The sequence below is a fragment of the Palaemon carinicauda genome, chromosome 18 (genome assembly GCF_036898095.1).
Source record: "Palaemon carinicauda isolate YSFRI2023 chromosome 18, ASM3689809v2, whole genome shotgun sequence".
NCBI classification, from domain to species: Eukaryota; Metazoa; Arthropoda; class Malacostraca; order Decapoda; family Palaemonidae; genus Palaemon; species Palaemon carinicauda.
In genome coordinates this window covers 918,506-942,982 of record NC_090742.1, presented here as the reverse complement: position 1 = coordinate 942,982, position 24,477 = coordinate 918,506, and the positions used below count along the sequence as shown (strand labels likewise).

At 40.4% G+C, this 24,477-nt stretch overlaps 1 protein-coding gene across 1 annotated transcript in view; it reads right to left on the bottom strand.

The window, feature by feature from the left end:
* Window positions 1-24,477, bottom strand: part of LOC137657579 (peptide methionine sulfoxide reductase MsrB-like) — a 75,982-nt gene that overhangs the window by 16,684 nt on the left and 34,821 nt on the right. Inside the window, exons 4-5 of the mRNA XM_068391915.1 lie at window positions 18,870-18,946; window positions 12,304-12,454 (exon numbers count right to left, since the gene is read on the bottom strand). Of these exons, the coding sequence (XP_068248016.1) occupies window positions 12,304-12,454; window positions 18,870-18,946 (228 nt within the window). The remainder of the gene's footprint in view (window positions 1-12,303; window positions 12,455-18,869; window positions 18,947-24,477) is intronic.

Sequence of the window (24,477 nt, the reverse complement as noted above, 5' to 3'; positions counted from 1 at the left end):
TGTCAATATCGCCGTCATCCGGCAGTAATCGACCAGTCTAGTCTTCTCCGAGTCCTCCCCTGAATAAACAGCAAATTTATTTTGCGCTAGACCTATTAAATTGATCACCAACCATTGAAGCATATTTTTCCGTGAGTGGTAGCGAGAGTGAAATGCACTCTTCCCGACAATTTTAAATCACAAAATTGCTGCAGCACGACACACAAAAGGAATGTGGATCATGATCTCCCAGAAATAAATTCTGTGTACATTCCAGCCAAAAATTGCTAACTAAACCAAGGAAAGACATCTTAAAACGCAGTGTGTAAACAATGACACTGCCTTTTGTACAAGTGCAATTAGTCCTGGTCAACGGGGATAACCAAGAACTATAGTTAAAAGCATGACAACCCAAGCTTCCTACCACTTACTGCTAGAGGGCTCTATTCCTTTGTTAAGGGCATGTATTGTTGAAGCAAAAGAAAATGCTATAATTTCTAAAAAAATAACAAATTTGGGAATAATTTGTATTTTTCCTAACATACAAACCTGGAGCTATTTATAATGGGGTATTACTTTCGGCGCAGCTGAAAGACGAGCCATGATAATTTTAGTGAGGGATAAATACCCCATCCGTTAGTTAGCGGGTGGGGGGTGGGGTAGACTGGCTACCCAGCTCACTCACACCTCTCGGCTGAGTAACCACTTTGCTTTATGGCAGGACTTCTCGGGGGACAGGGTGGCGGGCCAATTTGTATAAATAGCTCCAGGTTTGTATGTTAGGAAAAATAAAAATTATTTCCAAATTTGTTATTTGTTCCGACACATATACAAACCTTCGCTATTCATAATAGGGTGACTTACTCTTAGGAGGGAGGAAGTCCTCACCAACTGGCCTTGGTCATGACCCGGGGTCCTCTCTATTTCAATCTGTGATCGAAAGTAGAAAGGACCCTACCCTCGCTAAAATCAAGAGCCGATATGAGGTAATGCACTGATAGCGGCCTGCAGAAGCTTGTGTGTGAGTGGACCTAACAGTGTGGCTTGTCTTTAACATAGGAACTCGAGTACAGAACCTAATGTTCTTAAAGACTTACCCAATACCCTCCCTCTAAAAGGTATTGGGGACGTAACAAAGTATTCTTCTATACTTAGGAGGCACAAGGGAAATGGGTCTTACCTGCAGCGAAGTGAGGTCAGCTATGCTGAGGCTTGCGGAGCTGTTTTCCCCAGAGGGGAGAATGTGAAAGGAAGAAAGGAGCCAGACATTCTTACTCATTCACCCCAGACTAATCCGGGTAGCCTCAGCCCTCAGCCCTCTGCTACTTGTCCATCAAGGAGCCTGAGGTGTTTAGACCATTTGTTGTGCAGCCACCACAAGACCAATGGAAAAGGTCTCCATGTTCTTGTTGGTTACGTCTTTGCAGGTAGTAGGCCGTGAAGGTCGATTGACGCTTCCACATGCCCACTTAAAGTATCTGCACCACAGAGTAGTTTCTTGAACGCCAGGACGTAGCAACGCCAGTGACGTTACGAGCTCTGGGTCTTAGGATGGAGGAGAGTCTAGATTAAGAGTAACCTCAATTGCCTTCCGATCCCAGAAGGGAAGGAAATCCTTGAGGTCCTCCTCTTGACCTTCCCCGTGCTGGTCAACAGTGCCGACATACGGGGGCAAGCAGGTATCGTTCTTTTAAGGTAACCCCACAGACGCCTCACTGGGTAAAACCCCAGTTGATGGGTTTCCGGTTACTGAACAAAGACTTTATTCGAAATGGGCTGCACCTAGGATACAGCACACTCGGATTTGAGTCTTGGCAATCCACCCGGTTACGCCGCTGAGGATTACTTCTCCCCGTCTCCTAGGGTAGGAGACATCAGAGGTTGGATCGTACAACACACCAACTCTCTTGGTCAAAAGCCCAAGTGAGTAGAAAGGGTGTCTTCCGTGTAAGGAAGCGATCTGCTGCTGGACCTACGGTTCATAGAGAGGCGCCTTCAGAGACTGAAGGACCCAAATCGCATTCCCAGGAGAAGGTTGAGATCCAACGGGGGACAAGATATCTCACACTTGCATAAGTAAAGGCATCGATGGGAGAGAATCCCTTTCCACGACATCAGTCACAAAGGACCGAACACTTCGCCTGGAAGACCGACGCTGAAAAGTGTCTGAGGTGCCTAGACATCTTTTCCGTAACCTGTTGGGAAAGGCCTCTCTGAGAGGGGTGGTTTAGGATCATCCCAGGCGAGAAGTCGAAGCAAAGCTACGGCTTAGGAAAGTGTTCGCATGTGGCTGCTTGGAAGATCGTGTCGTGGAGGAAGATCCCTCGGAACTCCGTCAGGAGCTGTAGATGGTCCGGGAACCATTCTGCGGGTTGCCATAGCAAAACTATTGGAGATCCGTCAGGGGCTGCAGAAGGTCTGGGAACCATTCTGCGGGATGCCATAGCGAAGCTATTGGAGTCATTGATAAGATCCTGCTTATCCTGACTTGGCTGATGACTTTTTCACCAGTCCAAATGGGGGGAAAAAACAAGGCACATCTCTAGGCCGCCCCACTGATCTTGGAATACATCTTGTTTGAGGTCCTGGGGAACGGTCGAGTGGGAGCCTGAAGATCAGGGCCACTGCGAGCATAACCACAGTCAGGGACCCCACAAAGTTAAGACTTTGTTGGATACAAGATGATTCCAAGACACTAGAAGCCCACTATCTGGGTGGCTTTGCAAGCACACTCCTATACCCGGAATGACGCGAGCAGATGGGGGAAACTAGTTGTCCTCTGTCCATCTAAGGCTTCGTACTGCTAGATGGTTCTCTAAAAGAGGTGAATGCTAATACCTTTCTGAATCGGACCAGCTGATGAGGATGGAATGGTATGGCATATGCCCCCCCCCCCTCTCTTTTGATGCATGATAGAGAGCATCAGGTCCAGAGGGAAGACGAGAAGACAGGCCTCTTTGCGGAAGCTCTCGTCTGCCACCCATCATCCACGGATTGTCCAGCGGTGAGGGGGGGGGAGTGCATAGCAATAAACACACTTGAGATGATGTCGAGACGTGAAACCAATTGCACGTTCTTGCAACGAAGGGGAACAGCCTGTTCTCCCTCCAACTGCCACTAATCCAGTATGGTTGGCCAAATAAGACCGATACCAAATGGTAAACCAGTTAATCAGTACAGCTTATGATATAATAGCGAATCTCCATAGAGATCGCTTTCCGGACAAGAGACTGTACGGTCACCGAACGCATCCACCCAAACCCAAGAGGGGATTGAGACGTATCTTCAATCTATTGTTGGGTGGGTAAAGAGCATAAGTGTACTACTGAGTAGTAACACCGAACTGTGCGCATGACAAGTATACATGCGTAGTTCGACTTAAAAGTTGTGTCCGGAACTCAGTTGGAGAACGTTGAAAATGTTAGTAACAGAGGTTTCTCCTTCTTAGGACAGAAACGTTCGTACTTCTCCGTCTCCGATCGGTAAACTAGCATTTATATTAAACGTTCCCTATAAGGAAACGGAAATGCTTCTGAGAAGTTTCCAGCCAAAGCCTTTGTAGGAGACTAAGACTTCCGATCGGGAGAAAGGAAAAAATGCCTATACAGTAAGGAGACAGAAAGTAAATGCCGTATGTCTGGCTACAGAAAAGTAGCCAAGTAATGTACTAAATAACCTGGTTTCAGTAAGGGAAATAAATATACAACTTAACAGAACGGAGTTCTAATTGGAAGATGTATATAGCTCTTATTGGCAAAAAGATCGCTTGCACGCATATATGTACAGACAGTCCCCAACTAACGAACACAATAGGGACCGAGAGTCTGTTCGTAAGCTGGATTGTTCGTAAGTCGTTAGTGTTAAATTTTGGTCTAGGGTAGGCATAACCTGACTCAGCTGTCTACGATTTTCAGCCGTAGAGGTCAACAAATAGCCCCATTTCATATAAAATAGGTTATTACAAATATTTTACTTTATCATATTACAGTAGTCTGTATAATACTGTAAAGTTCAGTACAGTAAGTTGTTTTATTATCCTGTACTGCACACTACATAATAGAAACTTGCACAAACAATCGGCCATACATATGCACTGCATTTCTGAATCAGCCGACTTAAAGTAAAATCGTAGTAAATATAGTGTACTGTACATTTAGTACAGTACTGTACATTAATTCCTTTTTAAATAAATGTACTGAAAGCTATTTTATTGTTCCATTACCCCATTTTTTTTTTGCTAGAAACTTACGTAAACAAGCGCGGCCATTTGCATTATGTACTGTACTGTAATGTTTACCTTTTCACGCTGATCAAATCAGCTGACTTGTACCGTACTGTATTTACTGTATGTAACAGTACTGTGCATTTAACTGCTTCATGGTTGTTTTGGTAATGTTAAATAAAATGCAGAAGGTTAGTTTACTGAATTGTTTTATTTTAATTTGACCGACGGAATCATTCTTTGTAGAGTATATGTCACATATCTTGTGACGTCATGTATTTGGCGGAAGCGCGCTGACAAACTGAATAATTTCCTTTCATTATGTTGCCGAGTAATCTTATTACAGCATTCCATAATCGAAACACCGAGTAACGATATCAAGTGTTTTAGTGGTCTGTATCATTAGTTATGAGATTAGTAAAACTTACCGTAAAGTTAAGAAAAAGAGTCTGATGACGTTATATTTCTTCTGGGGGAAGGCGAGAGGCAAATCAAGTGATTTTCTTGCGATCCGTTACTACTATACAGTGAACCCTCGTTTATCGCGGTAGATAGGTTCCAGACCCGGCCGCGATAGGTGAAAATCCGCGAAGTAGTGACAACATATTTACTTACTTATTTAACATGTATATTCAGACTTTTAAAACCTTCCCTTGTACGTAGTACTGTTAACAAACTACCCTTTAATGTATAGAACACTTAATGCATGTACTAACATACCCTAAACTAAAACAGGCACAAATATTAAGGGCGACTTTATACCATGCGTTTCCTAAACAGGCCAAAAAAGCACGATAAAAAATGGCAACCAATGTTTTGTTTACGTTTATCTCTGATTATAATGAAGAAACAAACGCATTTACACATCTGTGTATAGGTTAGTTTCTGCATCGATTATATTGATTATTCAGTACAGTATGTTGATTTGGTTATTACTAATGTTTTACTTAATTTTTCTTAGGACTTCCAAATGAAATTTTTTCTTTATGACGCCGCCTGAAACGACGGCGTCATAAAGTACGCTCAGTAAACAAACTAAGGAATTTAACGCGCATGATGAAAGTGATAAATAATGATATTACAGTAAAAGCTTTAATAAAATATGTTATTACAAATATTATTTACTGTATCTATATAAAATCATACATACGTAGCAAAGCAGGAAAACAATCTACGAGAGAGAGAGAGAGAGAGAGAGAGAGAGAGAGAGAGAGAGAGAGTTGTTTTACATACGTAAATGTAAATTTTAAACAAAAAAAAAATAGCCCCATTTCATATAAAATAGATTACAAATATTTTACTTTATCATATTACAGTAGTCTGTATAATACTGTAAAGTTCAGTACAGTATGTTGTTGTTAAAGTCGTGGCGATGAAATTCTCACGAAACAAAAACACGCCATTTGAGTACAACAGCTGATTCTCTCTCTCTCTCTCTCTCTCTCTCTCTCTCTCTCTCTCTTCGTGTTATACAATACTTACATTTAGATGAAGAAACTAAAATTAGTTTTGTTAGTGTCAATTAAATACGAAACTAAATAATTAGGCCGAATCTACATCCATTTCAATCATAGCTAAAAATACGGCATCCGATTTCATCAGCAAACCACTATTTTTTGGGAAATATCATTTTATTCTAGAAAATTGCCACTCTTTAAATAGATAATTGCAAATTAAGAAAGCGTGTACTTTTGTTTTTAAATTTCGGGTTTGTTTTAAAAATCGAGTATTGTTGACTTCTTTTTTTTTTCTTTTGGCTGTGATTAGATCAGCTGTCATCTAGCTGCCGCTCTTGAGTGTGTACGAATACACTAACAAAGTATCATTTATACCATTTCTTAACTTATTCAAACCGTCTACAGTATACAGTTGATATTACATAAGCACTAATGTGTTATAACCTATCAAATTTTTTGTTTTATTACATTTAAACCCCCCCCTCTCTCTCTCTCTCTCTCTCTCTTCTCTCTCTCTCCTCTCTCTCTCTCTCTGTGGGCTACTTTTCACTACCTTCCTATTCCTTACCTCTCTCTATCTCTCTAACAAATGATATCTTTGTTGCTCCTCAAAGTTTCATTTATATTGAAAATCAATCACGATTCAATTTTCCTTACTTTCTCCAATCTCGCACCATCGGTCACATCGCGGTATTTTCGATATTTCTGGAAAATCCGCGATATATGTATATACATGGTTATGAAAAAAATCCGCGAAGTGGTGAATCCGCGATGGTCGAACCGCGAAGTAGCGAGGGTTCACTGTATTCCCATAATCGAAACATCGAATAAGGATATAAAGAATTTTTTAATAATTTTCAAAGAAATATGAAGATTTAACTGCATTAAAAATCAAGATACGGAGAGAGAGAGAGAGAGAGAGAGAGAGAGAGGGGGGGTTGCGTATTCCGTTTATAACTAATAATAAGGTCTATCAACGAACTGTATGGGAAAATGTGATACCCTATAATATATTGGCGCTGTTTGTAATATTCACTATGAAGAGATTTCGAATATCAAGAAAATTATATAAATCAGTGTTATACGAACTACAGCATATGTGCGCATAATCGTAATACTGCAGCGTCACCTCGAGATCAGCTGATCTCCCAACCAAAAGTAAATCAAAAGTAATTGTTGATTATTGAAATGCTCAAGAAATTGAAAAAAAAATATGAACGTGCTTTAATAAACCACAATTAAACACAATAATGTCTAATGAAATATGAAGGCTTAATATTGAACGAAAAATTGAATACTGTATGAAGCTTTAGAATTAACTACCCGTATGCGATTGACAGACCGAGCACACACACACACAGAAAGAGCTACAACGATTTCGCATGATACCTAATAATAAGATCTGTAGGGAAACTGATTTTCTGTAACATATTGGCGCTGAAGTAATATTCATCTTGAAGATATTTCTAATATGTTAAGAAATAGAAAAAAATGCCAAAAGTCTGATGACGTTATATTTCTTATGGCGGAAGGTGAGAGGCAAATCAAGTGGTTTTCTTCCGATCCGTTACTATTCCCATAATTGAAACATCGAATAAGGATATAAAGAATTTTTTATTAATTTTCAAAGAAATATGAAGATCTAACTGCATTAAAAATAAAGAGAGAGAGAGAGAGAGAGAGAGAGAGAGAGAGAGAGAGAGAGAGAGAATTTAAACTTGCGATGAAATCTACGGATGTTTACGAACATGTTTGGACTTTCGTCAATTTGTGTTCGTATCTCCGGATGTTCGTAACACGGATGTTCGTATCTTGGGGAGCGCCTGTACTTGTCCATTTTCGCTAGCGCATGCGTATTCTCTGCCACCAGGAAATGTTTGCAATGAATCCGGTTGTGGGAATAATGTATGTGCGATGAATCGCAACATTATTGCCGAAAGAATTTTGAACATTGACTAACTGTAATATTTTCTTGAATGAGAGCGAGCATGTTCTCAAACAAAAATATACAGTTATAGAGGCGATCATATCCCCTTTGGTTTACCCCTCCTCTTTATATGAGGGGCTAGACAGTGTTCATTACACAGAAACGGATGTCTGTTTACCTGTGGGCGGGGTTTGAAATGTTCGTAACATAATGAAAAGATGCCCACACTGTTGCTATCGTTCTTTTAACGTCGGTTAACAATGTTCCTTCGGGACTAATTGTTCGAAACAATAACCCCGTAAGGAAGAATAGAAAGTCTCGGAAGACTATCGTGTAAAAAGGCAAGTCGTTAAACCCAGGGTAAAATGACGGGGGAGGCTGCCTCCATCAAACGGTAGAACCGAGTTTAAGACCATAACCTCGCGGTTTTGTCTTGGCTAGAGTGCATGCTTCGGGAAGGCTTACGGCCTTCATGAAGTTTCAACACCCATTGAAGTTTTGTAAAAACTTCTTAGGAACGAGTCTCCCGAAAAAGGGTGAAGTCTTGTATGTGGGGCTTTGCTTCAAGAAGGCCAGACATAATTACCATCGACCGCTTACGAGGTTGCCATCGAACGCTTTCTCGATAGCGAGAAAACTACCATCTAATTCAGGCAAGGCCTGCCAGGGGAAATGAACTGCAATGTAAAACATTTTCATTCCCCACTCATTTCCATCAGCTAACCCAACCACTCGAAGTGGGAAGGTGGAGGAAAGATGACGGTGGTTCGTTCGAAAACGAAAGAATCGGTGCTGGCGAAACCAGGCTAGCTGATATAGTAATCAGCTGGGAGTGTAGAGTGACGTATCAAGTCACACCTTTGGAAAACCCCTCCCGTCAAGGGAGGGGAGGGATCGACCATAGAGTTTTCAGAAAACTCTGAATCGTGGTAACGGAGAGATTCGGATGAGAACCTAGGGGTTCAGAATCTATTTGTGAATTCCTTTCTCACGACCTTAAGGGATGTTGTGCCGAGAACCCGCAGGAACTCTGTCGCTGATTCCTGATGGAATTCCAGGAATCATGTTACGTGACCAGGACCCAAAAGAACTGTGTCATAGTTACCTCTAGAGATTCGTAAACCCTTAGGCAGCAGGCATCCCTCTGTCATCAGAGTAAAACTCTTGATGACGATGGGGGCGCGCGCGAACAATTCACGGGACGAGAGTTTGAAAACTCTGTCCTGAGAGTAAACCTCTTGTGCACTCGTGAACACTTCGCGCAACGAGAGTCCGAAAACTCTGTCATATAAGTATGGCTATGGTCACGAGGACCCAGAGGTTCAGCGTGAACTGCGTTGTGAGTCCCCGAAGAGTCATAAGAGTTGTTCGTGCACTTCAACTGATTGCATGCGCGCCAAATTGGTCGTGCGTGAGCGCCAATATGGTGGTGCACGCGTTCCAATACGGTCGTGCGTGCCAATATGGTCGTGCGCTCCTATCCGATCGTGTGTGCCAAATGGTCGTGCATGCATGCCAATTTGGTCGTGCGCTCCTATCCGATCGTGTGTGCCAAAATGGTCGTGCATGCATGCCAATTTGGTCGTGCGCTCCTATCCGATCGTGTGTGCCAAAATGGTCGTGCATGCATGCCAATATGGTCGTGCGCTCCTATCCGATCGTGTGTGCCAAAATGGTCGTGCATGCATGCCAATTTGGTCGTGCGGTCTTGCGCCGAACTGTTGGTAGGCAGAAGGGAGCTCGTGTGCGCACCTTTTTCGCGCTCATGGAGCGCATGAGGTTGTTCGTGCACCTGGCGCGCATAAGGTTGCTTGCACGCAGTGTGTTGTTTGCGCGCATAGCGCGCCACAGGATGTTCGAGCGCATGGCGAGCAACAGGATGTTCGTGCATATGGCGCGCCAAAGGATGAACCCGCGTGCCATGATCGCCATTTTGCTTGCACGCACCAAAGACGGTCGTGTGTGCCAAGTTGGTCGTGCGCGCCAAGTCAGTCGTGCGCGCCAATTTGCCCGTGCGCGCGAGAGCTCTCAGGTTGGTGAGAGAACTCACTGCTACGCTCACCCGAAGGTTCACGATAGCTTGTGTTGTGTGAGCGCGAACGGTCAACACAATGAGTTTGGAAACTCTCTGTCATAAAAAGAATGACTCACGTCACGAGAACCTGAAAGCTCAGCGTGAACTGTGTTAAGGGAACCCGGAGGGTCAGCGCAACGAGAAACCGAAGTTTCCCTGTCACTAAACACCGAAGTGTCGGAGTGACTAAAATTACGCGAGCCCATGGATTCTGCGTAACTAATGTTACAAGACCCCGAAGGGTCACCGTAACGAGAAACTAAAGTTTCCTTGTCACAAAACACCGAAGTGTCAGTGACTAAAGTTACGAGAGCCCAAGGGCTCAGCGTAACTAATGTTACGAGACCCCGAAGGGTCAGCGCAACGAGAAACCGAAGTTTCCCTGTCACAAAACACCGAAGTGTCAGAGTGACTAAAGTTACGAGAGCCCAACGGTTCTGCATAACTAATGTTACGAGACCCCGAAGGATCAGCGTAACGAGGAATCGAGGTTCCTCTGTCACAAGACCCCGAAAGGTCGGTGTGATTGATGGCACACGTTCCCGAAGGCTCAATGTTACTATCGTTACGAGAGCCCGAAGGTTCAGCGTAACTGAAACCCGAAGGTTTCAAGCAGAGTCCCGAAGGACTCCTACTGTCATGAGAACCAGCAGGATCAACATGACGAGAGCCCGAAGGCTCAAACGATCATGCCAGCCCAAAGGGTGATTGAACGAGACCCTGAAGGATCAAGGAGAACCAGCAGGTTCAAGATAACACCTCCGCATAAGAGGTTTGTTCTCCCGAAGGAGAGAGTCGCTTAAGAGAAGGCTCTCGGTCCGCCCCTGAAGGAGGACCATAAGCGTAGGGATAACCTGCTTCAGAGAAAGCTCTGCCACCGCCCTTGGTGGATCAGCAAGCTCCTGCAAGTTATTTCTCGCGAACGAGAAGGAAGGTCTCCCGAAGGAGATCGCCTAAGACAAGCTTTCTCCCAGCTCTATGGGAATAAAGCGTAGGCGTAAAATCTCTCTCTCGCGAACGAGGGAGAAGTCCTCCCGAAGGAGGATATCGCCAAAGACAAGCTTTCTCCTAACTCTATGGGAAAAAAGCGAAGACTTAATAATCTCTCTCTCGCGAACGAGAGTGTAGTCCTCCCGAAGAGGGACATCGCCTAAAACAAGCTTTCTCCCAGCTCTATGGGAAAAAAGCGTAGGCGTAAAAAACTCTCTCCCGTGAACGAGAGAGAAGTCCTCCCGAAGGAGGACATCGCCTACGGCAAGCTTCCTCCCAGCTCTATGGGAAAAAAGCGTAGGCGTAAAAAATCTCTCTCGGGAACGAGAGAGAAGTCCTCCCTCAAGAGGACATAGCCCAAGTAAAGCTTTATCCCAGCTCTATGGGAAAAAAGCATAGGCGTAAACAAAAATCATTCTCGCAAGAGAGAGAGAAGTTCCCCTCAAAGGAGGAACATCAAGTTGAAGGTTGACAGCGAATGCTACCTCGTAATGAGGGCAGCTCACAAGCTACCACATGTGTACTACGTCGCTGTTACCTGTGAAAAAAAAAAAAAAGTTATCAATTACAATTCATGCTCCATTGCAAAAATACACTATTCGGGGAATAAGTCACCTTCCTTTTAAGATAATTCCTCAAAAGGGAGCTGAACTGTTATAAACTTTAATTCTGAAACGAACAAACACACGGCAGTGTTGAGAACCTGCCGAAGGACAACAACCTACGGCAGAGGCAGTTGGATACGATGTCAACAGCACTAAAGTTACCCGTACCTAACAACGTATATTTCCATTTACTGTATACATATATGCACTCAAATATATGTAAGATAAATAAAAACACACAAGAAAACCAAAAAATAAAAATAAATGAAAAACATCATGACCAGTCTTTGCGGGAGAGAAGGACAGCATGTCCGTCCTCTACCAAGCCAAAAAGTAAAGTGGTTACTCAGCCGAGAGGTGTGAGTGAGCGGGGTAGCCAGTCTACCCCACCCCCCAGCCGCTAACTAGCGGATGGGGTAGTTATCCCTCACTAAAATTATCATGGCTCGTCTTTCCGCTGCGCCGAAAGTAATACCCTATTATAAATAGCGAAGGTTTGTATGTGTCGGAACAATTAAAAATTTTACTGTTCGTGTCGATTAAACCGGGATCTGTACAAGACACAATATGAACATCAGGGGAGATTCATAGAGATAATAGTTAATTATCTATACTTTCAGAGGGCTTGCCAGAGGGACTTGATTTGAATTTGGTAAAAATTGGAGCAAAGTAAGTATAAACTGTTGGTCAGCTAATTGGGAAGAGACCAAAAGGAATTGATGAAGAGTAAAAGACAAAAATCAAGATACCTAGGACTAAAACGACACTAAATAGCACAAACTTCAGCATGCCAAACAGGGGCATGAATGATCTTAGGGTAAACTCTGATAAAGAAAAAAATTCAGTCTGAATACTACAATGAATAAGTTTGTTCTTATTTACTCTTAATATTCATGGCAAATAAAAATGCTAGACTTGATTAAAAGAATATTAGAAATACATATTTTTTTCTAACTCTTTCCCGCACAATTTCAATTTAAGACTGTGAATGCTTTCAACGTTTAGTATAAAATGTTGAAAGGACCAACTTGGATTTGGAATCTACTTACCTTTTTGCAAAGAACCTCAGTTCGCACCATCATATGGGACATGTCAGTGCGTGTTTCTACAAGACTAGTACTAGCTTCTGCCTGTCCTGGCTCTCCTTCAGCAGTGTGGAATGAGGGCCATCCACAACCAGACTCAAATTTGTGTTTAGAACTGGAAAGTAAATAAATCATGATTTTTATCTTATTAGTAAAGAAAAAGTACTGTATTTGTAGAGGTAAAACTCATATAAACTGTGCTGAATACAGCATTACAGCTGAAATATGCCATGCATATCAATAAATCTAATAAGAATAGTTTCCGACATTGACTTCAAAGATATTCAACAAACTGTCACTACAAAACATGACATGACTGTATGATACAACTCAAGTTTCCCTAACATACTGTATTAAAATAAAAGCATTGTGAAAAAATTAATACTATCGTTAGGAAAAATACAACTTATTTTTCATTTTTATGCTTGCATATTTTTTTATTGTATTGTTATATTTTTCGTCCTACCCATTGTCTAACGACATTTTTTTTTTTGCAGCACGCCCTACTCCCAGTAGGGTTTGGAGAGGCAACTAGAAGTTGAGTCAAGACGTGGCACAAGTAAAATGATTGAAAGGGTGCTGCATTACTCCTGCAACTGTTTATATGGCTAGTCAGCTTGATAAAAAAAAAACTGGTATGTAAATATTTCTGTCCTGCTACAGGAGTCACTTCCCAAACTTGTAATTGACGTTAGTGTTTTCTGAAAGTGACCAGTGACCTACCTAGAGTTTTAGAAAAACATTTTGAGGGGTGTCATAAACATTAATAGTTCACAGGAGCTATTGAAATGGCATATCTGGTCGGAGGCCCAAGAAATTAATTCAGATATTAGGAGGAGAGTGACTGTGTTCGAGTTTAGTCTGAATTGTTTCAGACTTATTCAAAAACCCTTCCAAGAATGAGGGATTTAGGCTCTACAGTTGTTGACAAAAATTTTTGAGACATTGTTATTCTGGCCCTGCAGAGACCTGCACAGCATCGTATGCGGCTGTACTGTTCAGAATTTGATAATTTTAAGTGACTTTGCAGCTTAGAGATAAACTGGATATTGAAGGGACAGTATTGATTCAGGGAAAATTATTGTAGTAGAGTATTTTCACAGATTTATACTTTCTTATGGGTGGTTGGTTTGAGATGACTTAGAAAACTTGAGTGTCCAGCATGTGAATAATTTTTTTATTTTTATTCAAAATTTGTTTATCTTGTTACCCTGATGCTGAAGAGTAAAGGGATGCTAATTTTGCCTTTAATTTTCTTATTTTATTTGAAAAAACAATGTTAATGTAATCCTAACAGTTTTTTTTTCAAATAAATATTTTTTATTTTTATGAAGACAACATTTCATTCCAGTTCCTTACACTATGATATCCCTTTCTCAGCCACTTTTTTTTTTATCTTTCAAATAAGTTATTTATCATAGTTTTTTTCCTCCCACACTGTATTCTTTTGTCCGATTTAAAAAATTATAATGTGCATTTCACCCTTACTTGAACTTGAAGCTATCTAACCTTAAATTCAAGCTATTCACATGGGATACTCATTTTTTCCCAGAAATGAATAAACGTTCATCTTACATGTTAATCCAGCTAGCCCAAGGAAAGGGAATTTAAGAAGTAAGAAAGATTCTAGCTGGGTCCCCTTGGCCAGTATTAATCAAGGGGTGGTGCCCAGTGCTCCGTTCTTTTGACCTGTTACCTAGATTTTTTGGGTATTCCACCGTTGTATATTTTTTGTGTAGTGAACGTCGGGTTGTGGTCGGCATTCGGACATTAGGCAGTTTGGGTGCTACCTTTGGCCACAGTCCGCAAACCACTACAGCATTTCTATTAGATGAATCATCATTTCCAATATAAAAATATCCAACAGCAGCACAATAATACAAACAGTAACAATAATTATAATAATGTAATATAGAATTAATATAGAACAGCCTTCTTTCCCACTGTCATCCCTACATTATGGGGTCAGTTGCCTGATACACCCTGGCCTCCAATGCCTTCTATTAAAGGCATCCTCTTCCACCAAACCTCTTCTCTTCAGATCATCCTTCACCTTATCTCCCCATCTAATTCTCTGCTTCTCTCTCGATCTTCCCCCCTTAACATTATCCTCGCAAGCCCTCTTCACTCCTTCTCTACCATCCATCCTCAAACCACACCTACTCGATCGTGACACTCTTATCACCTCTGTAATCTTTACTACGCCTGCCATTTCTTTTCATTTCATAATTTTCAAATCTTTCAAGCACTGATATTTTCCCATAATCCTCCTCAGCATTCTCATCTTTGTTCTATCAGGCTTTGCTTCCTTTTTTCATCTTAGAGCCCATGTTTCCGACCCATACATTAACACTAGTCTTATCACCGTGCTATAGATCTTGACTTTTTAACTTGATTCGCCTTTTCTTATCACATACCTGCTTACTCCCTCCATTTTCCCCATGCTGCTTTTATCCTATTCTCAACTGCAGCTTCACATCCTCCCTCCTGACTTAGAGTAGATCAAGAGTATCTAAACTAAAACCTGTTTTATAACCAAGCCTCTACTTTCAAGTATGGCTATCCTGTCCCTGCCTTACTTACTACTCATACCAAAGCATCAGTCTTATTTACATTTACACTTTAGCCACCCCTCTCCAATGACTCCTGCCACTCTGCATCCCTTCTCTGGAAGTCTTTTTAATTTTCAGTAGTTATCACCAAATAATCAGCATAAACTCCCACAAATCTTCATTTCTGGTCTCTTCATTTAAGACATCCATGACCAGCACAATAAAAATGGGCTTAATGCTGGCCCCTTGTTTAATCCAACACTTAAGTTTACAGGTTTATGCTTCCTAACTGCTGTTATGACTTTTGTACATCATCTCAATAATTCTAACCAACCTCTCTGGGACTTCCCTCTTCCTCAAGCACCAAAATGACAAATTTAAATTAATTTCTATTTTTCCTAACAATACAAACCTTGAGCTCTTTATTAGGGAATATACTTTTGGCAAAGCTGGAAGACTAGCCTATGTCAGGCCTTATGCTAACCTTAAAGTAGAATAACCAGGGGATTGGTGCGAAGGAGTTTGACTATGCAACATGTGGAGTGTGTAAAATTAAGCACTTTGTACTCTAGCATTAACTTATCATTCACTTTAGACAAACCGCTTTTATCAAAAAGAGGGCCCATAATAATAGCCATCATTATTAAGTGTTTTTGGATATCAATCATTTACACAAGTTAAATCACTTTGAGCTTAAGAAGGATTGATCTCTGATTTTAAGACTACCCAAGAATTATATATAACTACTACATTAGAATCTATTGCAGAATTAATTTCTAAGAATCCATCAAAAGCTTCTAAAATTCCCGAGAATTCTTTAAGGAGTGAAAACGTATTATTTTCCAGAGACTATTCTACAAGCTCTACAAACTAATTTTGGAACGATTCAATATCTGAATCCACTCCACTTTCATAGACGTAAAATTCTTTGCCTCATTAACAACTGATCTTTTGGGTTTTATAGGAGAGTATTGACCAAAGGGAAACTCAAGATTGAAGACTTATATAAAGCCTTTATCAAGGATGTTCCAACTCAATCTTTCAGTTTTGGAGGTAATTTAGAGTGAAAATTATAAAAGGAGAATACAGCAGAGCAGAAACTTTGAATTGAGTAGATGTCATTTTAAAAAAATAAATCACTGTATCAGTATACAATTCCAAAATCCTCCTCATAGGTTAGGTTAATGACAAAAAGTTTACAGAATTTATTCCTCAAATTAGAGAATGCCTGATTAGACTGTAAATTTGATTTATCACATTTTTATTAATTAATTAAACCCCAAAATAACATATTTAACCCAAATTTCTCTTTACTTAGAACTTCCTAGGGAAGGTGAAACACTATATGTATGCAACACACAACTGGTAGGGGTCATACCCTTACCAGCACATGATCCAACAAAAGTAGGTCCAAGGCTAAAAAAGTTGGCTGTAAATCAGATACAGTCGTTATGCTAGAAGTTGATGTGAACAAACTAGGAGAATCAACATCCTGCCAAAAATAATTAAAAGTATACTAATAGGCTTTTTTGTTGTAAATAACTTACCTTCTGGAACAAATGTGCTAAAATTTAAATCACAAATTTTTAAGTAATTTGTATTTTTCCTAACATACTTACCTAGAACTACCTACTTAGGAGTTACTGGTTAACTCTACCTAACCGACCAGCTTTTTGTATAGTTTACCCCCTCTTCCCGTTTTCTACGGGGTCAACCTCTGGCAGTGTGGTACGTGCCCTGAGGCGACCCGTGCTAGCTCAGGTCGAATCGCCTGTAAGTTTCTGGTCGCGACGCGATAAACATCTCGCCGCGCTCTCTCTTACCTTGTGCGACCCTTTGTGTCCCCCGATCATTTGTGCTTACCGCGAGTTACCCTCAAGTTTCCATTTAACTTTCCCTTTACATCCTTGTGTCTCTTGGTGTGTTAGCTTTGCGTTATGGAGCATCCTCGTCGTTGCCCTGGGCCTGTGGCTGGGAAGTCTTGCGGGGCTTTCCTTTCCAAGCCTGAGGTTGACCCCCACTCCTTGTGCTCCACGTGTAGGGGGAAAGCGTGTTCCCCTACCTCTACGTGCCCGGAGTAAGCTAATTGGACTGAGATCCAGTGGGTGCTCTTCGGGACGAAGAAGAAGAAGGCAGCTAAGAAGTTTAATTCTTCTTTGGGAACTTTATTTAAATTCAAGAGCTTAACATTAGAAGGGACCTCTGTTAGTATACAGTCTGGAGCAACAGTTCCAAGACTGAACCAACAATAAATGTTGTTCTTTGAGAGTTACATTGAAAGAGAAGTTCTGAACTCTTCATTTGAGGAGGAAAGAGAATCTTTCCTTATCTAAAGGTAGCTTACATTAACAGATTAAACCAAAATGGATACAAGTCCTGTGTAGGGAATTCACAAGTTTTGTTCTGAAGAAAAAAAAATAGCAGCAAAACAAGTTCTTTGCATCGTCCTACTCTCTTTGCATCAATTCCATCTCCTGAATGTAGATATGGGGTTGCTGAATCCCTTAATAGAGATTTAGCTAAAATTAGTGCATGGTACAAATTATGTGGTATGAAGTTGAATCCTAACAAAACTCAAAGTATGACTGTAAGTAGGTCAAGGACAGTGGCTCCTCTACATTCGAATCTCAGCATTGATAATGTTTCTTTAACTTTGTATGGCTCTTTAAAATTTTAGGTGCGATTCTCGACTGCAAATTTACTTTTGAAAAATACATTAGGTCTGTGTCTTTTCCAATTGCACAAAAGATTGGCTTATTGAGAAAGTCTTTCAAGATTTTCGGGGATCAATCTATTCTGAAGAAGTGTTTTAATTCTTTCATTCTACATTGTTTCAAGTATTGTTCTTCTGTCTAGTCTTCAGCTGCTGATTCTCATCTTAATCTGTAAGACAGGAACTTACGGTCTATTAAATTTCTTATTCCTGATCTAGATATTAATCTTTGGCACAGTCGTTCAATTAGATCATTAGGCATATTGCATAAGATTTTTCATAATTCTGACCATCCTTTCATCTTTTACACTCAGATCTTCCCAGACATTTCCATCCTCTTTGTATTACTAGGCATGCAGTTAATTCTAATAGTCAGGCCTTCATCATGAAGCTTAATACTACATAGTATTCTATAAGTTATATTCCAACTGTGACCAAGTTGTGGAATGATCTTCCTAATCGGGTAGTTGAATCAGTAGAACTTCAAAAGTTCAAAGCTAAAGCAAAGGTTTTATGTTGAACAGGCTGACATAAGTCTTTTTATAGTTATATATGAATTATCTGTTTTAATGTTATTAATACTTTTTTAAATATTTTATTTTAATTTTTCATTACTTATATTGTTTATTTATTTCCATGTTTCCTTTCCTAACTGGGCTATTTTTCCCTGTTGGAGCCCCTGGGCTTATAGCATCTTGCTTTTCCAACTAGGGTTGTAGCTTGGCAAGTAACAACAACAACAACAACAATAATAATAATCATTCTTAGGAATAGGATGAGGCACTGCTAATCGTATCAGCATCTATTTCTCTTTTACATAATGTACAAAAAACAACCATTAAGTATCTTACACTTTCAACAGTTGAGAGAGCAATGCAAAGGTACAGTACATGTGTACTTGTTGCGGCCAAAGACAAAAGTGCATATTTTGTGACAGATGAGTGGGTGGAGCTTCCTCCTCAAGCCACTAGTCATTAACTAAATACAGTACCTTGTTAATGATTGAATGACCTATTTCTATCTTAAAAGACAAAACGTTTGCATATGTGTGGGAACAAAGCACTAGTACAGTAGTCAAACTATACAAATTCAGCACCAGTGCAGTAGTCAACTCTACAAATTCAAAGATAAAAGAAATATTGCCACTACTAGATGTATTAAATAAAATCAGATAATAAGCAGCAAGGAAAATTTAAGATGCACAATTTCTAGAGACACTGTGTTTATGATAAATTTAACCATTTTTACTTTTTCGTTAATCTTACCTAAATAATTCAGTACCACAGCACACACACTTGTAAACACCCTCAGCAAAGTGGTTGTAATATGCTCCACTAAATGGCTGTGGAAGTATAACACACACATTAGAGCTGTAATGCAAAACATAATTGAACTAGAATGACAGAATTCAACAGTGTTTTCCATATTCTAGTTTTACAACCTATAATAATTGGATTCATATTTTAGAAGAACTTAGTTGTTGGCATTACTGTACTGTATATTAGACTATTTCCTTAATCTGACTACCTCTAAAATACTCTATGAAAGATTTGTAAAAAAAATATGTCTAATAGATATAAGTAAAAAAAAATAATTTGTGAAAGAAATATATAAAAAACTTTGGTGCTACTACTTCATATGCAATAAAAAGATAACCTGAAAAACTCAGGTTTTAGAGTTGATCAAGTTAAAAATGTTCAAGGTAAAAACATTTAAAACTAGTCTTGTAAAAGATGAAAAAGAAAAAACTTTTCTTTTTCATTTCTGTTATTCTGTAATCTTTTTCTCATAAACAAAATTATACATCTCTTTAAAAAAAAATCCAGTGGAAAAGTTATAAAATACTTAGTTTGCATTAAAGAGAGAAATAATTTTAAGCAACACTTCAGTTTCATAAATGCAATCCTCGTATCTTGAAAATGCTAAAACAACCCAAAGGCTTGGTTAGCTGAATGCTGAGCCTCTACAATAAATCACTCACTCAGATGAATCATCAACCACACCATTTCTAAATTGCCTGATGCATTTGCAGTAGAGTTTATGTGCAGTATATTAAAGCAATTATTCTCAATACAGTATGCAAATTCTAGTTTTGAAAGGTTTTATAAAAAGAAAATTAGGTGTTAATTCACATGATTTTCAGAACTATTTTCCCTCTGAAATAACTAATTACATCAGATGCAATGCTAAAACCTTTTCAGATGAGATCATCTCATTAAACCAGAGATATTCTGCTACTTCAAAGGGATTAATTGGATTACAATTATGAATTTGAGCTATATAGCCTACCATTGGGGCCTGTAAGGCCATCAGCAATTAAATGTACTGAATAGGAAAAACCCACCATTGCACTATGAAGTAAAGGTTAGAAGTGATTCTTCTATATATGTCCTTGCCTCCTTATAGGTTTATAAGTTTACAGTAATTATGATACTGTACTTGTAAGAGAGAAGATAATCTGATCTTTAACTGGCTGAAACTTGTTATTATAATTAGTGATGTTGCTAATAGAAATGGGGTTTGGCAATGATGAAGATAACTAACATACATTTACCTCATCAACTACACTTACCAAAAAGAAAAAACAAGGAAGTTAATGTCTTAAGTAGTCAGTATTATCAACCTGAAAATTGCAAAGATCCCATAGATTGAGCAACTTCAGATCTATATATTACACTGTCACACAAATCTCTTTTTCACGCGAATGATTCTAATCAGAATATTTATTGTTCAATGCACCAATCCTTTCCAAAGCCAAAGAAGGAAAGTTTTTATTCATTATTTTCAGTTTTTGTCGCAAGCATAAGTGAATGTATGAAGATTACATTGAGTAGTTGGTAGAATTCTGCATTTGTCTCCTTTCACCAATGTTTCAACTTAATTGTGGTGTCTATGCTCCTATCTGTGGTTACTGGCCTATCTAGAATCCCATTTTTGGTTGCCCTAAGTTGGATGAGGACCTTAGAACTAATGTCCTAAATCAAAGATTATGTCCTAGCATCTAATGAAGTTCAAGTTTTGGGTCACTCAAGGATACCTTCCTATCCTTATTCATCTTTGATATTTATGATTACCTACTTACTGTGTTTTAACGACTAATTATTACTTAATAGGTGAAAACAATTACTGTATTTCTTGTTATTTATTATACCGTATAAATTTATTTCTATGCCTTTCATTTTACTCGTTCATTTTCTCTACAAAGTTCATGGCCTTGCAGCTTATTCCATTAGAATGTAGGCTAATCATATATAGTAATAATGATTTAAGAATAGTAAAAAGGTTGAACAGCAAGATAGAAGCAGTAAGATGAAGAAAGGAAGCAGGAATGGAAAAAAAATAGAAGTAAAAATGTGGTTGTAGCCAAGGGCTGCAGGGGCACTGTAAAAATCCGGAAGTAATAAATAAAGTGCCCCGATGAGACTAACCCCCTCTAAAGGATACAGCCATTCAACTTTAGTCTTCTTGCTGAAAATGCACTTCCAAAACTCCACAAGATGGTGGTAAATCATAAACTTGACAGTATTTACTTAAATCTGTGTACAGCTGTAGTTCTACCACATTTCAGCTACTAAAATTTGATCTTTGAAGAAGATTACAGATACTGTTATATTATCTTTCTCTAGTTCACTGCAATTCATCAGAAAGAGAGATTATCTGGTAACCATAGCATTTGATTCAGAGCTGTGTTGCCATATCTTCCGGTATATTAAGTGACCATGCATTAAATATTGACCACCAGGATGGGAACTTAACCCTACCCATTATCATTTTACAAGTTTCAACCCTTTGTAGCTGGACTTGTAATTATATAAAGGAGAGAAGTTAACTTTTCTTATATGAAAATGCAAATAAAAGAAAAAAAACAGAGGAGTATTGTGTAGTACTGTAATAGCATACTCTACATAAACACCTACCAATCATGTAATAAATAAAAAGCAGTAAGTACAGGCAGAATATAAGTATAGGCAGAATATTGAAGATGTTTGTTCATTGTTTAAACAATCAACTTTATTGCAAAACTATGGGGCAGTCTTCCTGGAAGTGTAACTGTCGATGCTCAAATATAGGAGTTGCAATTCTACAGTAGTGTTATGATTTTATTCCATAATTTATTTATTTTAGAAACTTATCATTGCCATTTAATTTATCTATTTTAGCAACTTATCATTGCCATTTATATTTGTACCAAATTTTGCTTTCAAGACTAGTTGTTCCTACACGTACTATACACAGTACACTTCTTTCGTCCTTTAAACTATAAAACTTTTAAAATGACAAATTCGTAGGTAATTTGTATTTTTCCTAACTATACAAACCTTAGCTATTTAATATGGGTTATTACTTTCGGCGTAGCTGAAATGACGAGCCATTAGAATTTTAACGAGGGTTTACTACCCCACCGCTAGTTAGCGGGGGGTAGGGAGGGTAGCCTGCTACCCCCCTCCCCTCCTCACACACACCTGTGCTGAGCTCACTTTGCTTAGAGGTAGGACTTCACGGGGGATAGGGCTGGCGGGCAAGTTTGATTAAATAGCTAAGGTTTGTATAGTTGGGAAAAATACAAATTACCTACGAATTTGTCATTTGTTCCGTAACTGAAATACAAACCACGCTTTCCCGTTAGGAAGGGTGGCAAGTCCCAGCCAGTACTGGCTTTTGGCTTTGCCCGGGGACTCAGTATCTGAGTGTGTCAGCACTCAACAATAAGGAGTCCCTACACCTCGCTAGAACCTTGCTGCGCAAGGGCTGCTGCCTACGTAAGATGTGTGTGAAGGTCTGAAGTGTGACTCGTCCTTGGAAGTTGACCTGTAGTCCCTTAGAAGGAAACTTTAGGCAAGGACTCTCCCAATACCACCTCGTCAGGGTATGGGGACGTGACAGTATTATCTTAATACTTGGAACACAAGGAAACATGGTTTACCTGCAGTGGTTTGAGGTCAGCTGTGCAGAGAACCCAGGATGCTGCTTTCCCCAAGAGAGGGGAGGATGAAGAAAAGAGTAAGGGCCAGACAAATCTTTTGATTCATGCAGACTAAGACCAGGTAACAATGCCCTCAAAGTTCTGCTACTTGTCCACTAAGGAGCCTGAAGTTTTAAACCAGCTGTTGTGCAGCCACCACAGGGCCGATAGAAAACGTATCGAGCCTCCTGTGGGTCACGTTGTGCAGGTAGTGGGCTGTGAAGGTCGTCTGATGCTTCCACACCCCAGCTTGAAGGACCTGCGTCACTGAGAAATTTCACTTGAAGGCCAGGGACGTAGCTACGCTCCTGACATCATGTGCTCTAGGGTGACATGACGGAGGAGGGTCTGGATTCAGAGACAGATGGATCACCCTACGAATCCATGCCGAGATGGTGTTCTTGGTGACCCTCCTCTTAATCTTCCCAGTGCTAACAATGCTTGCACCTGGGGATGGACTGTAGCCGTTCTTCTGAGATATAACCTCAGACTCCTTACTGGGCACAGTAGGAGAAGGTCTGGGACATCTATTACAGAACGGAGACTGGAATCCGGAAGGAGTCGAACCAAGCGACTGGCTCCCCCTGATTTTGAGTCTTAGCACCAAACCCAGGGACGAGTTTAAACGTTACCTTCCCTCCATACCCTTGCATGGGCGATGTCATATGAGACCATGGAGTTCACTGACTCGCTTGGCCGAAGCCAAAGCTAATAAGAACACCGTCTCCCAAGTAATGGTTCATAGTGAGGTCTCTTAGGAGACCTGAGAACACGAACCACGTTCTATGGAGGAGGTCTCACTTCCGACTGAGGGCAGGTAAGTTCATAAGCTCGTATGAGTAGGGAAAGTTCCAGCGAGGAAGAAAAGATCATTCCTTTGAGCCTAAGGCTAGACTTAAGGCCGAGCGATAGCCTTTCACCGCCGAGACTGAAAGGCGCCTTTTCTTCCCGCAAATACACGAGGAACTCCGCTATTGCTGGAATAGTGGCATCGAGTGGAGAGATACCCCTTCCAAGATACCAACCACAGAAGACTTTCCACTTTGCCTGGCAGACAGATGCGGATGATTTTCGCAGATGTCTAGACATCCTAATCACAACTTGTTGCGAAAATTCCTCTCTCAGCGAGGAGATGCTGGATAGTCACAAGGCGCAAAGTCGTAGCGAAGCTACGGCTTTGTGGAAGATGCTGGCATGTGGTTGTCTGAGTAGATCGTGTCATGGAAGGAATTCTCTCGGAAGTTCCGTTAGGAATTGCAGAAGGTCCGGAAACCATTCCACGTGATGCCATAGCGGAGCTTTGAGGGTCAGTGAAAAATTGACCGATATTCTGATCTTGTTGAGTACCTTCCTCATCAGACAGAACGGGGGAAAGGCGTACACGTTGATGTTGTCCCCCCGTTGTTGGGAGGCATCTTGCCAGAGTGCCTTGGGATCCGTGACTGGGGGGAAGTACAGTACGGTGGAATCTTGAAGATCAGCGCTGTCGCGAACAGATCCACAGTCGGGGAACCAAACAAAGTCAGGACTTTGTTGGCTACTAGATGACACAAAGACCACTCGATACTCACTATCTGAGATGCTCTGCTCAGATTGTTGGCGAGCACATTCCTTTTGTCTGGAATGAAACGCGCCGATAGTAGAATTGAGCGGACATCGGTCCATCTCAGTATCTCTACTGCAAGATGGGATAGTGCTTCGAAAAGGTACCTCCTTGCTTGTTGATGTAAGCCACTACTGTGGTGTTGTCGCTTATTACCACCACAGAGTGACCTGCCAGGTATTGTTGGAACTGCTGAAGGGCCAACAAACCGGCCTTCATCTCTAGACGATTTATATGGAGGCACTATTCTGATTCTGACCACAGGCCTGAGGTCCTGTGGTACAGAATGTGCCCCCCCCCCCCCTTT